General features: G+C 37.1%; 2 protein-coding genes, 1 non-coding gene and 2 pseudogenes across 3 annotated transcripts; 3 read left to right on the top strand and 2 right to left on the bottom strand.

The window, feature by feature from the left end:
* The first annotated feature begins 111 nt into the window (after nt 1-111).
* Nucleotides 112-1,310, top strand: LOC120184267 (annotated as a pseudogene).
* A 317-nt stretch (nt 1,311-1,627) lies between these two features.
* On the top strand, nt 1,628-1,700 carry TRNAK-CUU. The gene has a single exon. It is a non-coding gene; the product is annotated as a tRNA-Lys (tRNA).
* Nucleotides 1,701-7,811: 6,111 nt separating this feature from the next.
* LOC120184327 lies at nt 7,812-11,311 on the bottom strand (annotated as a pseudogene).
* A 1,859-nt stretch (nt 11,312-13,170) lies between these two features.
* LOC120184339 lies at nt 13,171-13,422 on the top strand. Its single transcript, XM_039188835.1, has one exon. The coding sequence runs from the start codon at nt 13,171-13,173 to the stop codon at nt 13,357-13,359; it is 189 nt and encodes a 62-aa protein (XP_039044766.1). The 3' UTR covers nt 13,360-13,422.
* Nucleotides 13,423-17,322: 3,900 nt separating this feature from the next.
* LOC120184296 (stemmadenine O-acetyltransferase-like) lies at nt 17,323-18,619 on the bottom strand. The gene has a single exon (XM_039188797.1). It carries the CDS (start codon nt 18,617-18,619, stop codon nt 17,345-17,347), a length of 1,275 nt encoding a protein of 424 aa, XP_039044728.1. The 3' UTR covers nt 17,323-17,344.
* Between the last annotated feature and the right edge of the window lie 1,658 nt (nt 18,620-20,277).

Raw genomic sequence — 20,277 nt, 5'->3', positions numbered from 1 at the left:
ATCTTATCCAAATCATGACTGACGTCGTCACGCGCTGTCTCTTCCATCTTCACCGCTATATTTATATTAATTTCTTATAAATCCTCTTACATATTCCGAAAAAACACTTGTCTGTATTTTTGTTTTGTCTGTACATAAAAATCTTAGAAAGAAAAATGACTGGTTTTGAGGGAGGAAGCAAGAGGACCAAAGGCTCTAATGACTGTCTTACTTCCCTGGATAACGGCTATAAATTTGAAGGCATCCCATTGCTTCCCGATCTTCCGGATGATGTAGCCAAGTACTGCCTTGCTCTCGTTCCTCGTTCGAGCTTCCCGGCCATGGGCGGCATTTGCAAGACGTGGAGATCGTTCATTCAAAGCAAGGAATTCGTACGGGAACGAACGTTGGCGGGGGTGCTTGTGGAGTGGCTTTATGTTTTGACTGTGGATTCCGATGGAAAGGATCGGCGGTGGGAGGTTTTTGATCGTTTGGGACATAAACGTCAGCTTGTTCCGCCCATGCCTGGGCCTGTAAAAATGGCTTTTGGGGTGACAGTCGTTAAAGGAAAGCTTCTTTGCATTGCGGGCTACTCAGTCATCAATGGGGTTGCTTCTGCTTCCCCGGATGTTTACCATTATGATCCTTTCCTCAACAGGTTTGTTTATAAACCCTAATCATAAAATATCCTATATTCAATTAGAATTTGAGCCAATATTCAATTGCAGATGGAGTAAGTTAGCAGACTTAAACGTTGCTCGTGCCGATTTCGCCTGCACGGAGGTAAATGGCATGGTTTATGTCGTCGGAGGGTACGGTGTTGAAGGCGAAGGCCTCTCCACCGTTGAGGTGTACAGATACAGGTAAATGAACTGTTATCGAGAGCCTCCGTCGACCACGGTGGGGCTGCTTTGCATGCGGATTGAATGGGAAACTTTACATCTTTGGTGTAAGGTCGAGCTTCACAATCGAAAACTCAAGGTTCGTTAATGTTTACGACCCTAAGAAGCGCCGCTGGTGCGAGATGAAGAAAAGCGGTTGTGTCATTGTCACCACACGTGGTGGTGGAGAAGAAGCTCTTCTGCATAGAGTGGGAGAACCCGTGGAAGGTGGCAATATTCGACCCGGATAACGGTTCATGGAAGAGGGTTCCGGTCCCATCGAGGGGGACCACGAGTGTAGGGTTCCGATTGGGGAACGAGGGTGGGAAGCTTCTACTTTTCACGGCGGAGGGTGATCAAACAGTGGTGTATGATCCGAATGCAACAGCGGGTTCAGAATGGCAGAGTTCGAATATAAAGCCTTCGGGTTTATGCCAAATATATATATAAACTCTTTTAGTTTTATATCTTTTTAATATTATTAAATGAGATAAATTAAAGACTGATATTAATAATTGAAAATAAAAAGATATTCACCGAAAAAAAATGCTATGTAAATAAATCATTATATATATATTTGATACAAAACAATTTAGGTAAGAGATGATTCCCTCCAATCCAGGCCAAGACATATCTAAGAAAAGCTCAAAGCTATATAAGGCAAAATCTACGCGTAATACTTGTGTGTTTATTCACAATTGGAGAAGAAGTGGGAGTTTAAGGTGGGACTAGGTTAGTTTATTGGTGCTCATTGAGATGGACAAGTTGCCCGTCTAGCTCAGTCGGTAGAGCGCAAGGCTCTTAACTTTGTGGTCGTGGGTTCGAGCCCCATGGTGGGCGATTTGTTTTTGCTTTTCCGATTTGTTAATTTTTACGAATTATTGGTTGAGTTGGATCAGAGAATTATGGTTCTCTCTCAATTTCTTTTCTTTTCAATTGTTCATTTTCCGGTTTTGCATTCATAATGAAGCTAAGGTATGGTCTTGAAGAAAAAGGTGAGTTCATTAAATCCGAGGAGTGGTATTGGAGACATCTCTTTGGCGTTGTTATATGGAAGCTGTGGAAGAACCGGAATGAATTCGTCTTCAATGGGAAGATCCGAGCAGCAATGGACATTACTCACGAGACCAAAGTTTGGGCGAGGACGATCATGGAAACTCTTCAGCGTACGCAACACAACAAAGCGGCCAAGGAGCCGAACACATGGAAGCCTCCCCCTCCTGGTACCTTCAAACTTATTACGGATGGCGGGGTGCACCCCTCGTCGATTAAAGCATCAAGTGTTTGTATCATCCGGAATACAAATGTCTATTGGATCAAAGGTTTATCGGATGTTCGACCGTTTTACAGTCGGAGCTAAGGGCAACTTTAGAGGGTCTCCATATTGCTTGGAAACATGGTATTCGAAACCTGGAAGTAGATTCCGATAACGCAGAAGCTGAACGCTTCCTTAATTCCAAGGCCACTCCTCATGACTCAACTATTGCTCGAAGAATACCAAGTTGCATTAATCAGGCCCCGTCTGAGTTAACACTAGCATGTCTTTGTTGGAAATAAAACGCTCACACAAACAACTTTTATTGAAACTCAAACAAATATTACAAGAGTACTCTCACTCAAAAACAAGAACTACAACTCACTCTTATAAGACTTTGCTTCTTCACTCACTTAGAAGCTCTTAATTTTTCTTGATGCTTAAAACTAAAATGGGAAGGGGTATTTATACTACTCAAGAACAATCCTACACCACACAAATAAACTAATTTAAACCATTACAAATTCAACAAATATCTAACTCTCACCTAACTAAATTGATGTAAGCAATGACATCATTAATTAAATGATGTAAGCAATGACATCTTTAATTAAATGATGTAAGTAATGACATCAATTTAGTTTGGGTTTGGGTTTAGGCTCCCATAATGGATCAAGTTTATGATCCAACACCCTCCCTTAAACTTGATCTCGTGACCCCTAGTAGGTTCCTTAATCTTAAGAAGTCTTCGCTGGTCAGTGGCTTGGTAAAAATATCAGCAACTTGATCTTGTGACTTCACATATTAACTTCACATCTTTTCTTGCAACACACTCCCTTATATAGTGGTAGCGAATATCAATGTGCTTGCTTCGATCATGGAATACTGGATTCTTCGCTAAGGCAATGGCTGACTTGTTGTCGACACAAACCTTGGTAGGCTTCTTGTATCAAACCAATCTCCTTCAATAGATTTCTAAGCCAAATTGCATGACAAACACATGAGGTAGCAGCAACATATTCCGCTTCACAAGTAGATAATGTGACAATCGGTTGTTTCTTTGACACATGTGAATGCAATATCTCCCATGAAAAATACGAATCCAGTAGTGCTCCTTCGATTATCTATGTCTCCACCCCAATCACTGTCGCTATATCCAACAAGCTTGTAATCATTAGAAACTGAATAGAAAGCCAAAGTCAATTGTACCTTTCAGATAGCGAAGAATTCTCTTTGCGGCTTTAAAATGGGTGGTTGTTGGGGATTCCATGTAGCGACTAACCAATCCAACTGCGTGAAGAATATCGGGTCTCGTGCAAGTTAGATAGCGTAGACTTCCTACCAAACTTTTGAAGAATGTTGGATTACACTTTCGCCTTCTTCATGTTTGGTCATCTTGATCCCGTATTCTGCCGGTGTGCTTATTGGCTTACAGAAAATTCCATCATTTGTTGCTTAACTTCAATGCCAAGGTAGTACGCCATGAGCCCCATGTCTGTCATCTCGAATTCTTTCATCATCACATCCTTGAATTCATTAAACATGCTTGGGTTGCTTCCAGTGAAGATCAAATCGTCCACGTAGAGGCACACGATCAAAATATCTTCATCTTTGATCTTGATATATAGAGCATGCTCTGTTTTTGAGCTGCCAAAGAAATGATTAGTCTGATAGTCTCCAATCGAGCAACAGGAGCAATACCTCATCATAGTCAATTCAGCCTTTTGACTATAGCCTTTAGCAACTAGCCTCGCCTTGTGCCTTTCAATCTCTCCTTTGGCGTTTTGCTTTGTTTTGTACACCCATTTGACACCTATCGCCTTATGTTCCTTGGGAAGTGAGGTAAGTTCCCATGTGTCATTCTTCTCGATGGCCTTGATTCTTCGTCCATCGCATCTCTCCATTTCTTTTCTTGTACCGCTTCTTGAAAGCTCACTGGTTCACAATCGGCAAACAGACAAATAATGTAAGATTATCTTGTCGTTCAGTTACCTCATAGAGATCTCTAAGGCTTCTTGTGCGTTGCACAACTCTTTCACTTTGACTCCCACTTGACGATGATGAAGGTGATGAGTCTCCTTGATGGTTGATGTTGGTGAAGTGGGTGGAGTTGCAAGCTCTTGTTGAGATTCATCTAGTTGCTCCCTCATTGTCTGCTCATCTTCTTCAAACTGAGGAAAGAAATTGAAGTCATCTGTATGGGAGTTAAAATCCCATTCTCCTTCTTCGTTGAAGACCACATCTCGACTAATCACAAACTTCTTATTGTCTGGATTGTACAACTTGTAGCCCTTCGAATTAGCATCATAGCCGATGAAGATAAAACTCTCGCTTTTATCATCAAGCTTCGTTCTTCTCTCGTCTGGTACGTGAACATGGGCTATACTTCCAAAGGTTCTCAAGTGGGAAATGCCAGGCTTTCTTCCACTCCATGCCTCTTGCGGTGTCTTTCCCCATACACTTCTTGTTGGAGATCGATTTGACAAGTAGACTGCACACGATACTGCTTCCGCCCAAAATTCTTTGGGTAGTTTCTGCTTTTGAGCATGCTTCGTGCCATGTCGAGGATTGTTCTATTCTTTCTTTCTGCCACACCATTTTGCTGGGGGATCTAGGAACTGTCATTGGTCGACGAATTCCATTTGCTTCACAGAACTCTTGAAACTCCCTGAAGTAAATTCTCCACCTCGATCGGATCTCATGGCTTTGATCTTTCTACCGCTTTCTCTCTCCACTGCTGCTTTGAACTTCTTGAATACTTCAAAAACTTCTGACTTCTGTTTCAAGAAATATACCCAGGTTTTTCTGAAAAATCATCATGAAGAGAAAAAATAGTTATTGTTACCGAGAGAACTTGGCTTGATTGGTCCACACACATCGGTATGGATGAGCTCAAGTGGCTTCTTAGCTCTTGTCTCTGACTCCTTTGGAAAGCTTTTCCTGAATTGTTTCCCGACTAGACACCCTTCACAGAGTTGGTCAGGATGGTTGATGTGAGGTAGTCCTTTCACCATCTCCTTCTTAGATAATAGCTCTAGACCTCCAAAATTGAGATGCCCAAATCGAAGATGCCAAAGCCATGATGCATCTTTGTAGCAAGCTTTCAGGCACTTTGCAACATCATTTTGTATGTTGATCAAGAACATTCTATCTTTGACATCGGCACTTTAGCAATGAAGTTATTCTTATCATCTTTTATAGAAAGATTATAATTATTCATATGAATATCATAACCTTTCTCTACCAGTTGCCCTAAACTTAAAATGTTACTTTTCATATTGGGCACATAGACATTTGAAATAAATTGATGTCTCCCATCTTTCAAACGGATAAGAATGTTACCTCTCCCTTTCACTGCTATTGTGGAATCATCTCCAAACGAAACATTTCCACTTACTGACTCGTCTAGCTCCACAAACATGTTTTCCTTCCACACATGTGATTGCTTGCACCACTGTCAAGATACCAGGAATTTGCTTGGCCACCATCAGTTTCCTTTCGTGCTAGAAGAAGAGTTTCTTTGCCATCTGTCTTTTCCTCCACGTAATTGGCCTTCTCCTCAATTTTGTTGTTGGGAGCTCTACATTCTGAAGCATAATGCCCAAATTTTTGACAATTATAACATCGAATTTGAGATTTGTCATACTTTGAGTTTGGATTAATTCTTCCACGGCCTCGTGTTGAGCTTTCTCCTTTCTCATAGTTGTTGTTGGAATTGTTATTGTTGTAATTCCAGCCTCGTCCACGACCTCGACTTCCACCTCGTCCATGGCCTCTACCTCTGCCTTGGCCACGTTGGTTTCTATCATTGCTTGGCTCTCATGCATATCCTTGAGTTCAGCTTGAGGAGTTGCTCAGTAAACTCATGCTTCTTTTTATGCTTCTCTTCGTATGCTTGCAATGATCCTTGGAGCTGTTCGATCTTCATTTCTTCCAAGTCTTTAGTTTCTTCAATCGTCACGACGATGTGCTCAAATTTGGGATCCAACGAACGGTATCTTCTCTATTATCCTCACATCGTCTAACTTTTCACCATTTCTTTTTAATTGATTAGAAACAGCTACTACTCTTGAGAAATAATCTGAAATAGACTCAGATGCTTTCATGTTTAAGGATTCGAATTCACCTCTTAATGTTTGGAGACGAACCTTCTTCACTTGCTCGGATCCTTTGTAAGAGGTTTGCAGCTTCTCCCACGCTTCCTTGCTAGAGCTTGCACTTGAAATCTTTTCAAAACCATCATCATCTAATGCTTGATAGATGAGGTAGAGAGCCTTCTTGTCTCTCTTTCTTGAATCCTTCAAAGTTGTCTTTTGATCTGGTGTAAGAGTAGCAAAAACATCATCATCCGCAGGCTCATTATAGCCTTTCTCTATGATATCCCACACATCTGTGATCCAAGAAGTGCCTTCATTTTGATACTCCAATTGTCGTAGTTGTTGTTGAGTGTCGGAACTTGGAATGGTGCCATACCATTGCCATATCTCTCAATATAATGAGATTTTGTAAAATCCGATTGCACGGATGAATCCGGAACGATGAAAAAAAAAAACTTTGGAGGGACTTGGACACCTCGGTCAAGGGCTCCAACTCGGCTGAATCGGCTCAACTCGGTGAGTCAACTCGATTTTCTGGCAGCAGTCTTCCGGCGGTGCGTGGCGGTGCGTCAGAACTCAGATTGAGAAAATTCTGGCAGCGCGTATTCCTCGTCGAGACCTTCGATCTTTCCAACTCTCTCTGATGCCACTTTGTTGGAAATAAAACGCTCACACAAACAACTTTTATTGAAACTCAAACAAATATTACAAGAGTACTCTCACTCAAAAACAAGAACTACAACTCACTCTTATAAGACTTTGCTTCTTCACTCACTTAGAAGCTCTTAATTTTTCTTGATGCTTAAAACTAAAATGGGAAGGGGTATTTATACTCAAGAACAATCCTACACCACACAAATAAACTAATTTAAACCATTACAAATTCAACAAATATCTAACTCTCACCTAACTAAATTGATGTAAGCAATGACATCATTAATTAAATGATGTAAGCAATGACATCTTTAATTAAATGATGTAAGTAATGACATCAATTTAGTTTGGGTTTGGGTTTAGGCTCCCATAATGGATCAAGTTTATGATCCAACAGTCTTCTTCATTTGTTTATCCTTAACATATCATTCTCTCTTTGTAAATGTATTTGAACTGAATGCTTCAAATTTTACTATTTAAACTAATCCAGCGCATTAGTTACCCATAGACCCTTATTGGACCGTCTTGTATTGTAACTATGAACTCATAATTCTATAGAACAAAATGTGCAGAAAAGGTCTTTGAATAACATGTGAAAAGCATCCATTCTTGGAACATTCTTATTTCTAGATATTTACGACATGAACATTTTGAAAAAAACAAAACAAACGAACCCCAATTCCAAACTTAAAATGTTACTTCATTGGTTCCAAATTAAACTCAAGTCAAGAATCTTGCAACTTAAACTCGACTCGACTCAATTACACCTGCGACTCCAGAGCTTAGCACAATCCAAGCTATTCTTATTCCATGACCGTTCATTTCAATATCTAAAATCTACATGATGCAACCACTTTTAATTATAGGGAAATTTTTTGTTTTTATCCTTTCGCCGGTTACCCCAGAAGCCACATCTATGATCACTGAAAAACAGACATCATTATATGTTCAAAATAAAGAATGAATACCGATATCGTTAACTATGTTCATCAAAATGGCCAGGAAAAAAGGAAAATGTTGTGGATGCTATGAGAAACAAAACAAGTATCCCCGCCTAGGCATTAGAGACGTTCATTATTTTTCTAAAACATGAAACGTTGTTAACACATCTTAGGATAAAACAAATAATACACTACCAGACACCATCAGATGCCTGAGAATCGCCTATGCTCCGAGTTTTGATTATTATTCCATAATAGCCACTTGCAATAGGAAATTAATTCCCTACATAGAATGAAACAACTTGTCAAAAACTTCAAAATTTAAACTAGCAATTGCTGTGAACTGATATATATGAATATGCAACGGATAAAGAAACATGGTGATAATATATACCATCCTACTAATTTCCATGGCTTAAAAAGAGGGAACTAAATGTTAAGCATGCACTGCCTCAATAAACTTGTGTCCTATATGCCATGTTCCACTTGAAAATGACTAAACTTGATTTGCGTATTATATCTTATGCCTCCTTTGCCGTTTCTTTCACATTATTTCAACAAAATCATCTTGAGACCAGGAAACCAGATATTAATTAATAAAGCAACTATGTAAAGTTCTTTCGACCATTTCTAAGTAACCAGGCAACTACTGGACCGGTTGACACTACCAGCTGATATGAAGGGAAAATTACAATGAATTCCTCGAGGACACTAAAGGAAATAGGTTAATTGTCATGAAACAATTCACATACGTATCAGAGGGTACAATGTGTTGTGAAAGCATGCATAATGTGGATGACCGAAAAGAAATTGGACAATCAAATACAGAATTCCATAGAAAAAAAAACTTCACGTGACAAAATGGAAATTGATTATTATAAATACCAAATAATGCAAGCTTACATATTTTGGAAGGAAAAAAAAACTGCACCAAAAAATTGAAAGTCAAAAGATGACAGAAGCAACCTGGGCAGAAACTAAGCAGAAGCCCCCAGCAACTCCCTTTCGGCACGCTCTCTAATCCTTCTCTCGAGCTCTGGCCTAAAGTGTCGTATAAGACCCTGCACAGGCCAAGTAGCTGCATCACCCAAAGCACAAATTGTGTGCCCTTCAATCTGCTTGGTCACCTCCTGAAGCATGTCAATCTCTTCCAACTTTGCATTCCCGACTTTCAATCTTTCCATGATCATCCAGTCCCTTCCCTGCAGGGTGTGCACTGCCCACAACTCTCGTGCTTGTAGAAGTAAGAAAGCCTTGCAATTGCATCTACTACATCGGTCGATTTATCCATCACAATTACAGCAGCAGTTCCCAGCCCTGACTGGACAGCCTTGAGTGCATCGTAATCCATCAGGACATCATCACATATGTGTTTGGGTAAAAGTGGAACAGAAGAACCTCCTGGTATTATTGCAAGTAAATTGTTCCATCCACCTCTGACACCTCCACAGTGCCTCTCTATCAACTCCTTAAGTGGGATACTCATCTCTTCCTCAACTGTGCAAGGCTTGGTGACATGACCTGAGACACAAAACAATTTTGTCCCAGAATTATTCTTCCTCCCAAAACTGGCAAACCACTCAGGACCACGTCTCAATATTGTGGGAGAAACAGCCACTGTCTCCACATTTGTGACAGTGGTTGGACAGCCATATAACCCTGCATTAGCAGGGAAAGGAGGCTTCAATCTAGGTTTCCCTTGTTTTCCTTCAAGGCTCTCTAGAAGTGCTGTTTCTTCACCACAAATATAAGCACCAGCACCATAATGGATGTGAACATCAAAATCATAACCAGAACCGCATGCATTTTTCCCCAACAGTCCAGCTTCGTAAGCTTCTTTTCTAGCTCTTTCAAGGTTCTTACGTTCATTCACATATTCACCCCTGATGTAGATGTAAGCAGCCGTAGCTCTCATCCCAACCCCAGCAATCAAGCATCCCACCAATAGTTTGTGAGGATCGTGGCGCATGATTTCCCTATCCTTACAGGTTCCAGGTTCACTTTCATCAGCATTGACAACAAGATAAGAAGGGCGGCCATCAGATACTTTTGGCATAAAAGACCATTTTAGGCCCGATGGAAAACCGGCACCACCACGTCCCCTGAGTCCAGATTTCTTCATTTCATTGACAATCCAATCCGCACCCTTGAGTACTAAATCCTTGGTTCTATGCCAGTCACCACGTTTTATGGCACCTTTGAGAAAAGGGTCGCGCAACCCATATAAGTTGGTGAAAATACGGTCTTCATCTTTTAGACCACCAAAATGGGTTTTCTCAGGTGGCGGAGGCGAAGGAGGTGGCTGTGGAGCACCAGCAGTCGTTTCTCCTTGAGTACTAAACGATCTAATGCCTATTTTCCACCTCTCACTGCCAGCTCTGAACAATGCAGCCCTTTGCAAGGAAAGAATGACCTTAATGGGTGCCTACGCAAAGAAATAACAACCGTTAGTAACCTCTTTATCCTTCCTTTTTCATTGAACATCCACCCAGTGGCGGATGCACTAAGCCCCATAGGGGCCAAGTGCATCTCTATTATTTTGGAAAATTGGTTAAATTTAGCTTAATGTGTTAAGGAAAAAAGAAAAAAAATTACAATTTTTGCATACCCATTATTTTTAAGAAAAGAAAATTAAAATTTCACACCCCATTTTTAAATTTCTAGATCCGCCACTGCATCCACCCCCACCCCCAAAAAGACATTGGGACATAACTAATCAATTTCTCAGCTTCCATGAAATGATCTAATTATCAGAAATAAATCTAACAAATACAACACACTAAAGAAGAAAATAACAAATATGAAGTAGCAAACATGTTAGAATGAAGCAACTGACATAGGAAAAGCCTATCAAATAGTCCAAGGGGAGCACTGAAGAGACAACTGGAAGCCAATAATACACTCAGTGCAGCCAGCAGCAACAAAAATAAAGAAACAAAAATAACAAAAGATCCATCAACTTCGATTATACAAATTAATCAGTCCGTCAAAACTTAAGTCGACTTCTCTATGAATGTAACTAAACCATTTCCCCGAGAAATAAATTTAGAAACTACTTCCTGGATTGCAAAATATGAGTCGCATCCAATTTTTTAAGCAACTAAAAAAATTCCTAACTCCTCGATAATCACCTCAACTTCCTTCCACTGAGATATGCAAATGAACAATCAGAACTAAAACACACAATAATTAAAAATAATTCCATAACCCTAAAACTTAGTTTCTAGCAAATGAAAACTAAAATCTTCTCTCCTGTGCGCTCATTTGCCACTAGGTTAACCGCATCAAAACAGAATATAAATAAGAAAAAAAAAGCAATCGATTGGATCTAGGAATAAACGAGAAACAAACAACATTTTACGATCAAACAGTTAGATGAATCGACGAGAAACCCAACGCGAGTGAAAAAACGAAAGGAATAAGAGTTTGGAAGTATGGCGTACCATAGCGTAAAATGCCGCCAATGATCCTTGATGCTTCGCGATTCGACTCAACTGAAAAAACCAGGAACTGGACTTGATATCGTTGACGTTTGTTTATCATTCTCTTCATGTTTCCTCTTTTAAATTTAGCTGGGTCTTATGGTTCTGTCTATATGCAGAGATTCTTTCGCAGGGATTATTTTACAGGGATTAATTCCCATTACAAACGCACATATAATTTTAATGACTGCATATGAATACTGTTTAGCTATGTATTTATTTATACATGCATTGCATTTTATCTATATTTTTAATTTTCTGACTGTCGGAGGTCTTTCACGGAAGCTACTCCCAACCTGACGTTGAGGGCAGCCTACTACCCTACCTCCCCCTTACCCCATACATATGGGAATTTGATTTTGTTGTTGTTGTTGTGAAAAAACCAGGAACAATTCAGAGGTAAACAGAGGAATTTCAAGATGGGGAGTAATTGTCTACAGTGTCTTCAATAAAGTTGGTGATGGAAGATCAAGATTATTGGTCGATATGCGGTGGTAAGTGATCTGACGGTCGAAATGTCTTAAGAGAGTTTGTGATGTTTTTTTTTGTAAATTTATAATATTAAAAATAAGGGTAAACTGTACATTTAGTACCTAATATTTATTCTGATTTAATAACTAAACTTTCAATTTTTTCAAAATCATATCTAATATTTAATTATTGTTTTATTTTTTTATCACATTTACCAGTATATATATATTTCATTAATTTGATAAGTTATATTCAATTTGATTTTATAGATTCAATTTTTTTTAAAATTTGGGTCAAATTCAACTTTAGAGTAAAAGTAATCAATTTGATCCATTCGAGAATAATAATATAAATGTCATTTATATATTTAGAGATAATTGTTATAATATTTCTCTCTATATTTTTTAATTAAATTATTATTTACCTAATGAAATTGAGAATATGTGTAACTACTAATTTTAATTAATTCAAATAAACAATATAAATAATTAATTTGAATTGAGTACGATACAAATTGATTTATAATTTTAAAACTATATTCTTCAATTTAATGTAATTTAATATTTTCCACTGTTTTCAGCAATATGCTTTAATCAAAATTATTAACACCATAAAAGATCACCATACAAGCACAAAAAATCGAGAGTATATCATCATTCAACAATAAGTATATAAACAAATTAAATTATTTTTATTTTGGTTATTTGTAAAATTTATTCTAATGTAAACCCTAAAGCTAACATAATGTAATATTTTTAATTGTATATGAAAATGTTTATATGTGTATAATATTTTAGAGGAACATAATAACATTTTAAGTTAAAAATCATATTGAATTAACTTTAAATTAATTGTTGCGCAACATAACCATCCATAATTAATCTCTTGAATTTAAATATTTTTAAATCACCTACAACAAATAACCTATATAAACCCATTAAACTTAAAATTTATTAGATGGACTCGGCTCATCACATCATCTTTGGTCTCAATTAATAATATTTTTCAATTTCATCTTTTTTCCAACGTGAATCTTTACCTCTTTCCTATGTAAAAATAATAAGTGGGTAGTTATTTTAAAATTAATAGATATAATTCACTAGAACTATAGATGTCGTGTTGAGTCGGGTCCATTAAACTTAACTAAATATGTTACAACAAATAACATTAATGTAATGGCTAAACCTAGCATTTTGTTTAAGCCATAGACAACATAGATATCATGCAAGAAAAACACACACAACAAACGTTGAACTCCAAAAATAACCTAAAAAGAAAAGGTCGAACGAAGATCAATGCTGGTCACCCACAAAATAACCAAGTTTTTGCCGAGCTTGTCTTCTCCGGTCAAACCAAAATCTGATATATAAAGAGAAGCACTTAACAAGAGATTCGACGGGGAAGAAGAAAATGGATTCAGGGTTATCGTGGGCTGATCAATGGGATCCAAACCCAGACCCCGGAACGGAAGCTTCCGACGACAAGAAGAAGAAGAAGAAGGAAGGTTCCGGCAAGGTCAAGGTTAGCAAGTCGTTTCTGAGTTTCAAATGGATTAAAGAGTTGAGGAAGAAAGGTAAGCAAAAGGAGAATGACAAGTAAACAAGAAGAATGAGATTAAACCTTCCCATGGATGGATCCTGATCATAACCCTATAAAGATTCTTATCCATTTACTGTTCTTTGTATTATGGTTTTCTACGTATATTCCCATTTGAAGAAATTTATGTATGTTCATGATTAATATCTCATGTTCCCCAAGGAATATAAACATGCTGGAAAACAAGACATGCATCCATATGTTTCGGATAATAACTTTGGATTAGTAAGAAAATGAATTCCTAACCGTTTGAAGATAAATCTAAACGCAATTGAGAAAAATAATAAAGCTAAAGGTTTGGAATAAGCTAAATCCATGAGTTTTGCAGCGCAATATTGAAGAAAAGTGGTTCCTGTGATCGTATACGGGGATGGACCTGGGAGGTGGGGTAGTCGTCCCTCAAAATTTAAAATTATTTTAGATTTTTTTTTATATATTTTCAATTGAAAATATATTTTCGTCTATAAAATTTTATAAGTTCAAATTCGCTCCCAACATAAAATCTAACATCCGTCCTTGATCATATATATATATAGCAAATTTTTTTTAATGAAAATTTGTTGTTCACTATTGTCGAAGGTAGGGTTAAAGTATGTGTCCATGTTCGGTGATTTAAGTATGAGAAAGAATAGAGAGATGGGAGAGCACTCTCTCTCTTTTTAAGAGAGACGGATAATTTTTTATATAGTTGATATTTTTCGTGTCAATTCAGATTAACGGATTAATAAATGACTAATAATAAAAACTATAGATATATCGATTTAGGTTATTTTGAGATTTGTTGCGTTAATTTATTGTCGTACATCTTAATGATAATAAGAGTAGAAAGAATACTGAAGAGATACAATTCCACTTTGTAATAAGAGAAATAATGAGTACATATTGACCATCTTAATATCTTTAAGATTTCGAGATTTTAGGTAAATGTCGTTTTTTCATTTAATTTTAGTATTTACGTGTAACATGATATCTAACTTTTATATGTTAAAATTAGGTATATAATACTATTTATATTTAGAATTTTAATGGTTAACTTTTGAATTTATAACTTATATTCTCTCTTTAGCTAAATCATGTTATAATTTTAAGTATGAACAAATCAAATTGAGCACGTGTAATTAAAAACAAAATCTTAGGTGGCTAATTGCATGAAAGGAAGAACGTGAGATGTCTAGTTATACATAAATACTGAAATTTGATACCAAAAATTATATTTACGCTTAGATGAGGAAGTAAAGGCTTTATTTCATAAAATCCATTCAACTTTTCTTAAATGTACAGCAGCAGTATATATTCTCAGATGTCTAATACAATCCAATGGAAGAGCAACTACGAATCAAGTACCAAATAGGAAACAAGTTGCACCGTTGCTAATTCCAATCCCAAGCATGGAAGTTAAAAGAAAACATTCCAATTATTATGGAAGCAAGTTGAGATTCAAGAGATCGGATATGGTATACCGCTGCTTGCAGAAAAACCAGGGCCTGCCGTGCAAAGCGCCATACAGCAAGAAAACCGATCACGATCAAATCCAACCTGCATCAGAGACCAAAAGTATTTCCTCGATCTACCGTGTCAAGTCGATGAGTGCTTCGTTGTCGAGTTGGAAAACTCTGAGCTTCCCACCAACTTCAGCACTCACCATCCACAAGAAAACATGATATTATCTCGGAAATACATGCAACACGAGATTTTGGAAATGAGACATCAAGGTTTTATTTGTAGCCTCCAACAATCTGAACAAAGAACTCAACACACACACATATATATAAAAATAAAATCTATGTATGTCATTGCATTCAAATGCAATATCGGATGTTGATTTAGAGTTAGGCAACAAAGCACCTTAGCCAAATAGAAGGTAAACAATAATTTAAGAAAGCTAACAGTAACTTTGATTAGTTCCATAAATGCATTGGACTTACACTTAGGTTGATTGCGCAGAAAAGAAAAACATACATAAAGCAACCTATAGCAATCCTCATTTCTTAGATGCCTCTATTAGGGTAGAAACTATTTCTTGATAGACATGTCTTCAGTTCATGAGGGAATGCACATTTATCTTCTAGTGGATGTGTCTAAATCAGGGTTCACGACGAATCAAATGGATCAAAGAAACTTCCGCTTCTTCAAAAATCTCTTCGAATTTCGACCCAAATTTAGAAACTTGGAAACCCGATCAAACAAGCAACGAGAAGAGGTTTTTATTTTCTATGGAAGGCAAGAAAACGCGAGAAGGAAGACGGAGCTGAGGTGGAGAAAAGGAAGTGAATTTATTTTCCTTTTAATTTTTATTATTTTTGGAGGAGACGGAAACAGGAGATCGGTGAAATTTGGCACCTGTTTTAGCAGACCAAATGACTTCTAACACGAAGAAATGAATGATCAGACATACAGACACGTGTAGTGTAATGCAAAAATTCCCCGAATTTTTTTATTTATGGATTATTACTCGTTATTAGAGCAACCATTTTAATTTGATTCACATTACTCAAACCTTTAATCTTGTTAAACCAACTAATAATTGCCATTTACCAATAATATTTTCAAATTTTATATATCTAGATTTCAAGTTTTCTTACGTATAAATAAATTTGTAGTCCTTGAATTTTTTTTTTTTGAAAAAAATCCCTCTGAATTATCTGATAGTTCATTATCTAATTCTGATAATTAAAAAAGGTGGGTTGTGTTAGTTAATAAGGAGTGACACGGTCAATTTGGGGTTGCACGAGATTTGTTTTTGAGGTTGGTGCATGATTGTCTGGGATTGTGTGAAGTTTAGGGTTGTGTTCTTTGAGATTATCCACTGATTTTACTTCAAAAGGGTCTTTAGGATGTTATTGTTGGTTATTGTGTGTTGGGTTGAGTGTTGTTGATTGTCAAGGTCTTATGTAACATGTTAAGTAGTTATGGGCGTTTGTGTGAGTTTTGGTGCGGTTTGGGTTTGAATGGTTTGTTGCTTTGTGATATACATGATTTTATTCTTTTCCACCTCTTGGTTCACTTTTTTTCCTCCATTTAAGGTTAGGGAGGTTTTTTAATGAGGTCCATGAGGTGGTGTACTTTGTATTATCTAATACAAAGTACCCTTTTACAAAAAAAAATCATCCATAAACTTGACAATTTGTTCATTTTAAACTTTTAATAATCTAACATTCTAAGATGATATTTCGTGACAACCTACTAAAAATCAATTTCTTCGTAGGAGATGATGGAAAGATTATTTTTTAAATAGAGTGAATGCTACAACATTAATTAAAAGTTCTCTTTATCATTCAGGTAATTTGTAAAATTAAAAATATTCACTTAGGGTCATGTTCAAATCTTAATATTTACTAATGTTTTGATTTGTTTATAGTTTATGATATGTACATTCTAGGCTTGATTACATGTTTATAATTAGAGAATATTTATTTGGATTTATTGGAATTGAGCTGGATTACTCTTAAAACCCCAGTGCTTCAATAAATAGAGATGTTCAATCGATTAATTTTGTTCAATTGAATTATCCAAAATTCATTAACTGAATTTTTTTTAGTTAATAGTTAATCGAATTGAAATTTTTTCAAAAAAAATTAACTGAACCGAAGTAAGTTCGATTAATTGGTCGGTTAACCAAATTAACTGAAATTTATAAATAATATATATCATATATTAAATATTAATATTTTTGTTTATTCGGTTAAAACCAAAATTTAAACACCCTTGAAGCTAAATAATATAAAATATATCAAATATTTAATAATTTAGTTTAATTAGATTAATTAAGCGATTTTAAAATGAATTAATCGATAATTGAAGTTTGAAAACATCATTAACAATTAACCGACTAAATCCAAAAATAATCAATGATTAACCGACTAAAATTTTGATTAGTTCGATTAATCCAGTTTAAACGGAATTATAAACACCCCTTTCAACAAACACAGAGAACTGTGTACACAATATTTAAAGCAGACAAGAAACACATACAACAAGTAAATAATCCTTACAAGCTTTTTGGAGCATCAACATATGCAAGCAATTCCTCATCCGAATCGAATTTCTCCATTTCTTCCTCTTTTAGGGTAATCCAAGACTCGATCCCATCACCGGTTATGGTGTCCATGAAAGTAGCCACGTTATTGATTTCCCGATCACTGGAGCCTGCCCAAATGGGTTTCCCCCAACCGAAATCAGCTTCGTATAGAGGAAACCTGCATAAACTCGTGAAAGTAAACGCAACGATCTCGCATTTTCCATAACTCGCTGTCTTCTCTTTAAAGCAGTCCAAGTGATTATATCCATCTCGGAGCTTCTTCACGTACTCATTGTTCACTGCTTTTATGGAGTCTCTCATCTGGGAAACGAGGTTACCGTCCTCCATTGATGGGATCGTCAGTGAAAAGCTAAAAAAGTTTCCGATTGAATACTCCGGCAAAGGGGGTTCGATTCTTGGACGTATGTTCACCATGTGATTAATCATGAACAGCGTGTTGGGTTTCGATCTTACGTTAATGGAAGTAGTCAACCGGTCCCAGATGAACGCCGATAAGGCCTCGACGCGAGTCGGGCGTGTTTGGGTATTTTTCTCGGAATATTTTCTTCTGATCTCCTCCACTTTGGTGGTACTAAACACGAACCTCTTCGTTACAAGTTGTTCGATCTTCAACTGACTGATTCTTGGTGTGAATCCCTTGAGATCCCGTGGTGGAAAAAGAGAGGCTGATTTGAATTCCGGGCCGATCAACATCGTCTCCCCACGAGCAATGGCTGCCCATGTTTTCACAAACGAGAAGAACGAAAGGGCGTCTCCGATTTTGTGGGAAACACACACCCCGATCCCTATCCCGCCGCCGTCGAAAACGTTGAGTTTGATTCCGAGGAGAATTTTATGGTCTCCATGGATTTCGAAAGGAAGCAACTTGTTGAGCTCCTTCGGGACTGGCTTGTTCAAAACTTCGGAAAGTTTGCAGTTCACTCGAGCTTCCACAAAGGGTATCCCTTCATCATTACAATCAACGAACAGTTGGTCCTCCGTCATCCGACCACCCAACGGGTAGAAATACGTCAAAGCACTGGAAATGGATCGCTTTAACCGATCGGAAATCGTGATTTTATCGGCGTCGGTGTCACATATTTTCGGATAAAAATAGACCAGAGAGTTATAGAGCAAGGGGTTTAGTTGATCAAGGAACGATAGTTGGTAGCGGCGAAGTCCGTCTGCCGTCGGGGACGATGGCGTCACAATCTCATGGGAGACCACTTCGACGTCAAGCTCCATGCTAAACCCTGTTTCTGTGTACCAAATTGTTAGTGTATCTACACTATATAAATAAGAGGCGGCAGGCGGTATTATTATTCTTGCAATTCATGCAAAAACATACGCTAGAAACATAGAAAATCAACGTTAATTAACTAAAATATATATATATATATATATATATATATATATATATATATATTTGTTTTCATTTATTTGGAAGGGTAGTAATTGTTTCTTTTGTTTAACCATTAGCAACAAGCCAATAAGATTAGAAAATTTTGGCTTGAATTTGAAACCACCAAGTTTTAACGATCGATGTTGACAAAAATAATAGTTTAAATTAAATTATAATTAAAATTAATTTCGTATCTGATTTTATTATTTAATTATTGATTATTTAATTATTACTATTAAATAATAATTTGAATGATGATTATTTAAGTCTATAAAACATATATTACCACTGGTAAGCATTAGGGATGGAAAACGAGTACAGTTTCGTGGATTCCGCATCCGCTCCAATTGGAGCGGGGATGGGTATAATTTTAGCGGGTAGTGGACGGGTGTGGATTTATAAAGTGGTACCCGTCATGGGTGGTGGGCGGGTAATGGTTTTGAGACATTACCCGCATCCGCCCGCCCCGTTAAATATCTATTAAATTTTGGACCATTATGAATTTAGGTGTAATTTTAGAGACTAATTTATAAATTTTAATATTGTATAATATATAACATATAATTTATCCAAATATTAAGGATATTTAGTCTTTAATCTGGTCTTTAATTAGGGAAATATTCGGCTCTTTGATTAAACCCATAATCCCACTAACCACGTCACTTTCCATGTTCTTTAGCCCATGCTGCCCATCCAAACACAAATTAGCCGTACTATAAGCATTAACATCAAAAGCAGCAGTTTCCATGTTCTTTAGCCCCTCAAAACCCATATTAGGCGCACTATGAGCATTAACATCGAAAGCAACACAACAATCTAGCTCTGTGACTACATGCTCCCTACAATCTATTTCCATAACATTCGTAGAGCTACTCCTCTGACAAATTGAAGCATGCGCTGCTACCCCATCACGAACTGTCTGGGAACCAACTCCAACATCCCATTAGTTTGCTGTCAGGCGGGTCTAGATGGGTATGTCGCTAGTGGGTGTGGGGATGAATTTGAAAATGGGTGATTTTCCCGATATATCACCGGTAAACATTATATTTCCCGATCTAACACCGGTCAAATTATATTTCCCGATCTAACACCCTTAGAAGTAAAGCGCACCCCCTGCACCGTGCTATACGATGATTTGGCGCCACGTGGGGTATAGTGCGCCCCCTGCACCGCGCTATACCTGGATATCTGACACGTGGGGTATAGCGCGGTGCAGGGGGCGCGCTATACCCCTAATTACCCGTCCCCATCCTCCCTATAAATACCCCCATCCTCAATCACTTTTATCACACCAAATTCTCTCAAATTCTCTAAATTTCTCTCAAATACTCTCTTTTTAAGGTATATTTTATAATATTTTTTACTATTATATTTTTACTTTATTTAATATTTTACTAATATAATTCTTTTGCAGATATATAATGGAAGGCAATCTACTTCGCTCGGATGGAAATCATATATCTCTACACTTTGCTGATACAATAACATTTTAACGTTTTAA

This window comes from Hibiscus syriacus, unplaced genomic scaffold (assembly GCF_006381635.1).
Source record: "Hibiscus syriacus cultivar Baekdansim isolate YM2019G1 unplaced genomic scaffold, ASM638163v2 tig00112864_pilon, whole genome shotgun sequence".
Classification (NCBI taxonomy): Eukaryota; Viridiplantae; Streptophyta; class Magnoliopsida; order Malvales; family Malvaceae; genus Hibiscus; species Hibiscus syriacus.
Note: the sequence above shows the minus strand (reverse complement) of the source record. Positions and strands in the feature narration are given on the sequence as shown.

What these genes read in the sequence shown, in the direction of transcription:
- LOC120184296 (XM_039188797.1), bottom strand. Translation starts at nt 18,619, where the DNA reads ATGGAGCTTGACGTCGAAGTGGTCTCCCATGAGATTGTGACGCCATCG.
- LOC120184339 (XM_039188835.1), top strand. Translation starts at nt 13,171, where the DNA reads ATGGATTCAGGGTTATCGTGGGCTGATCAATGGGATCCAAACCCAGAC.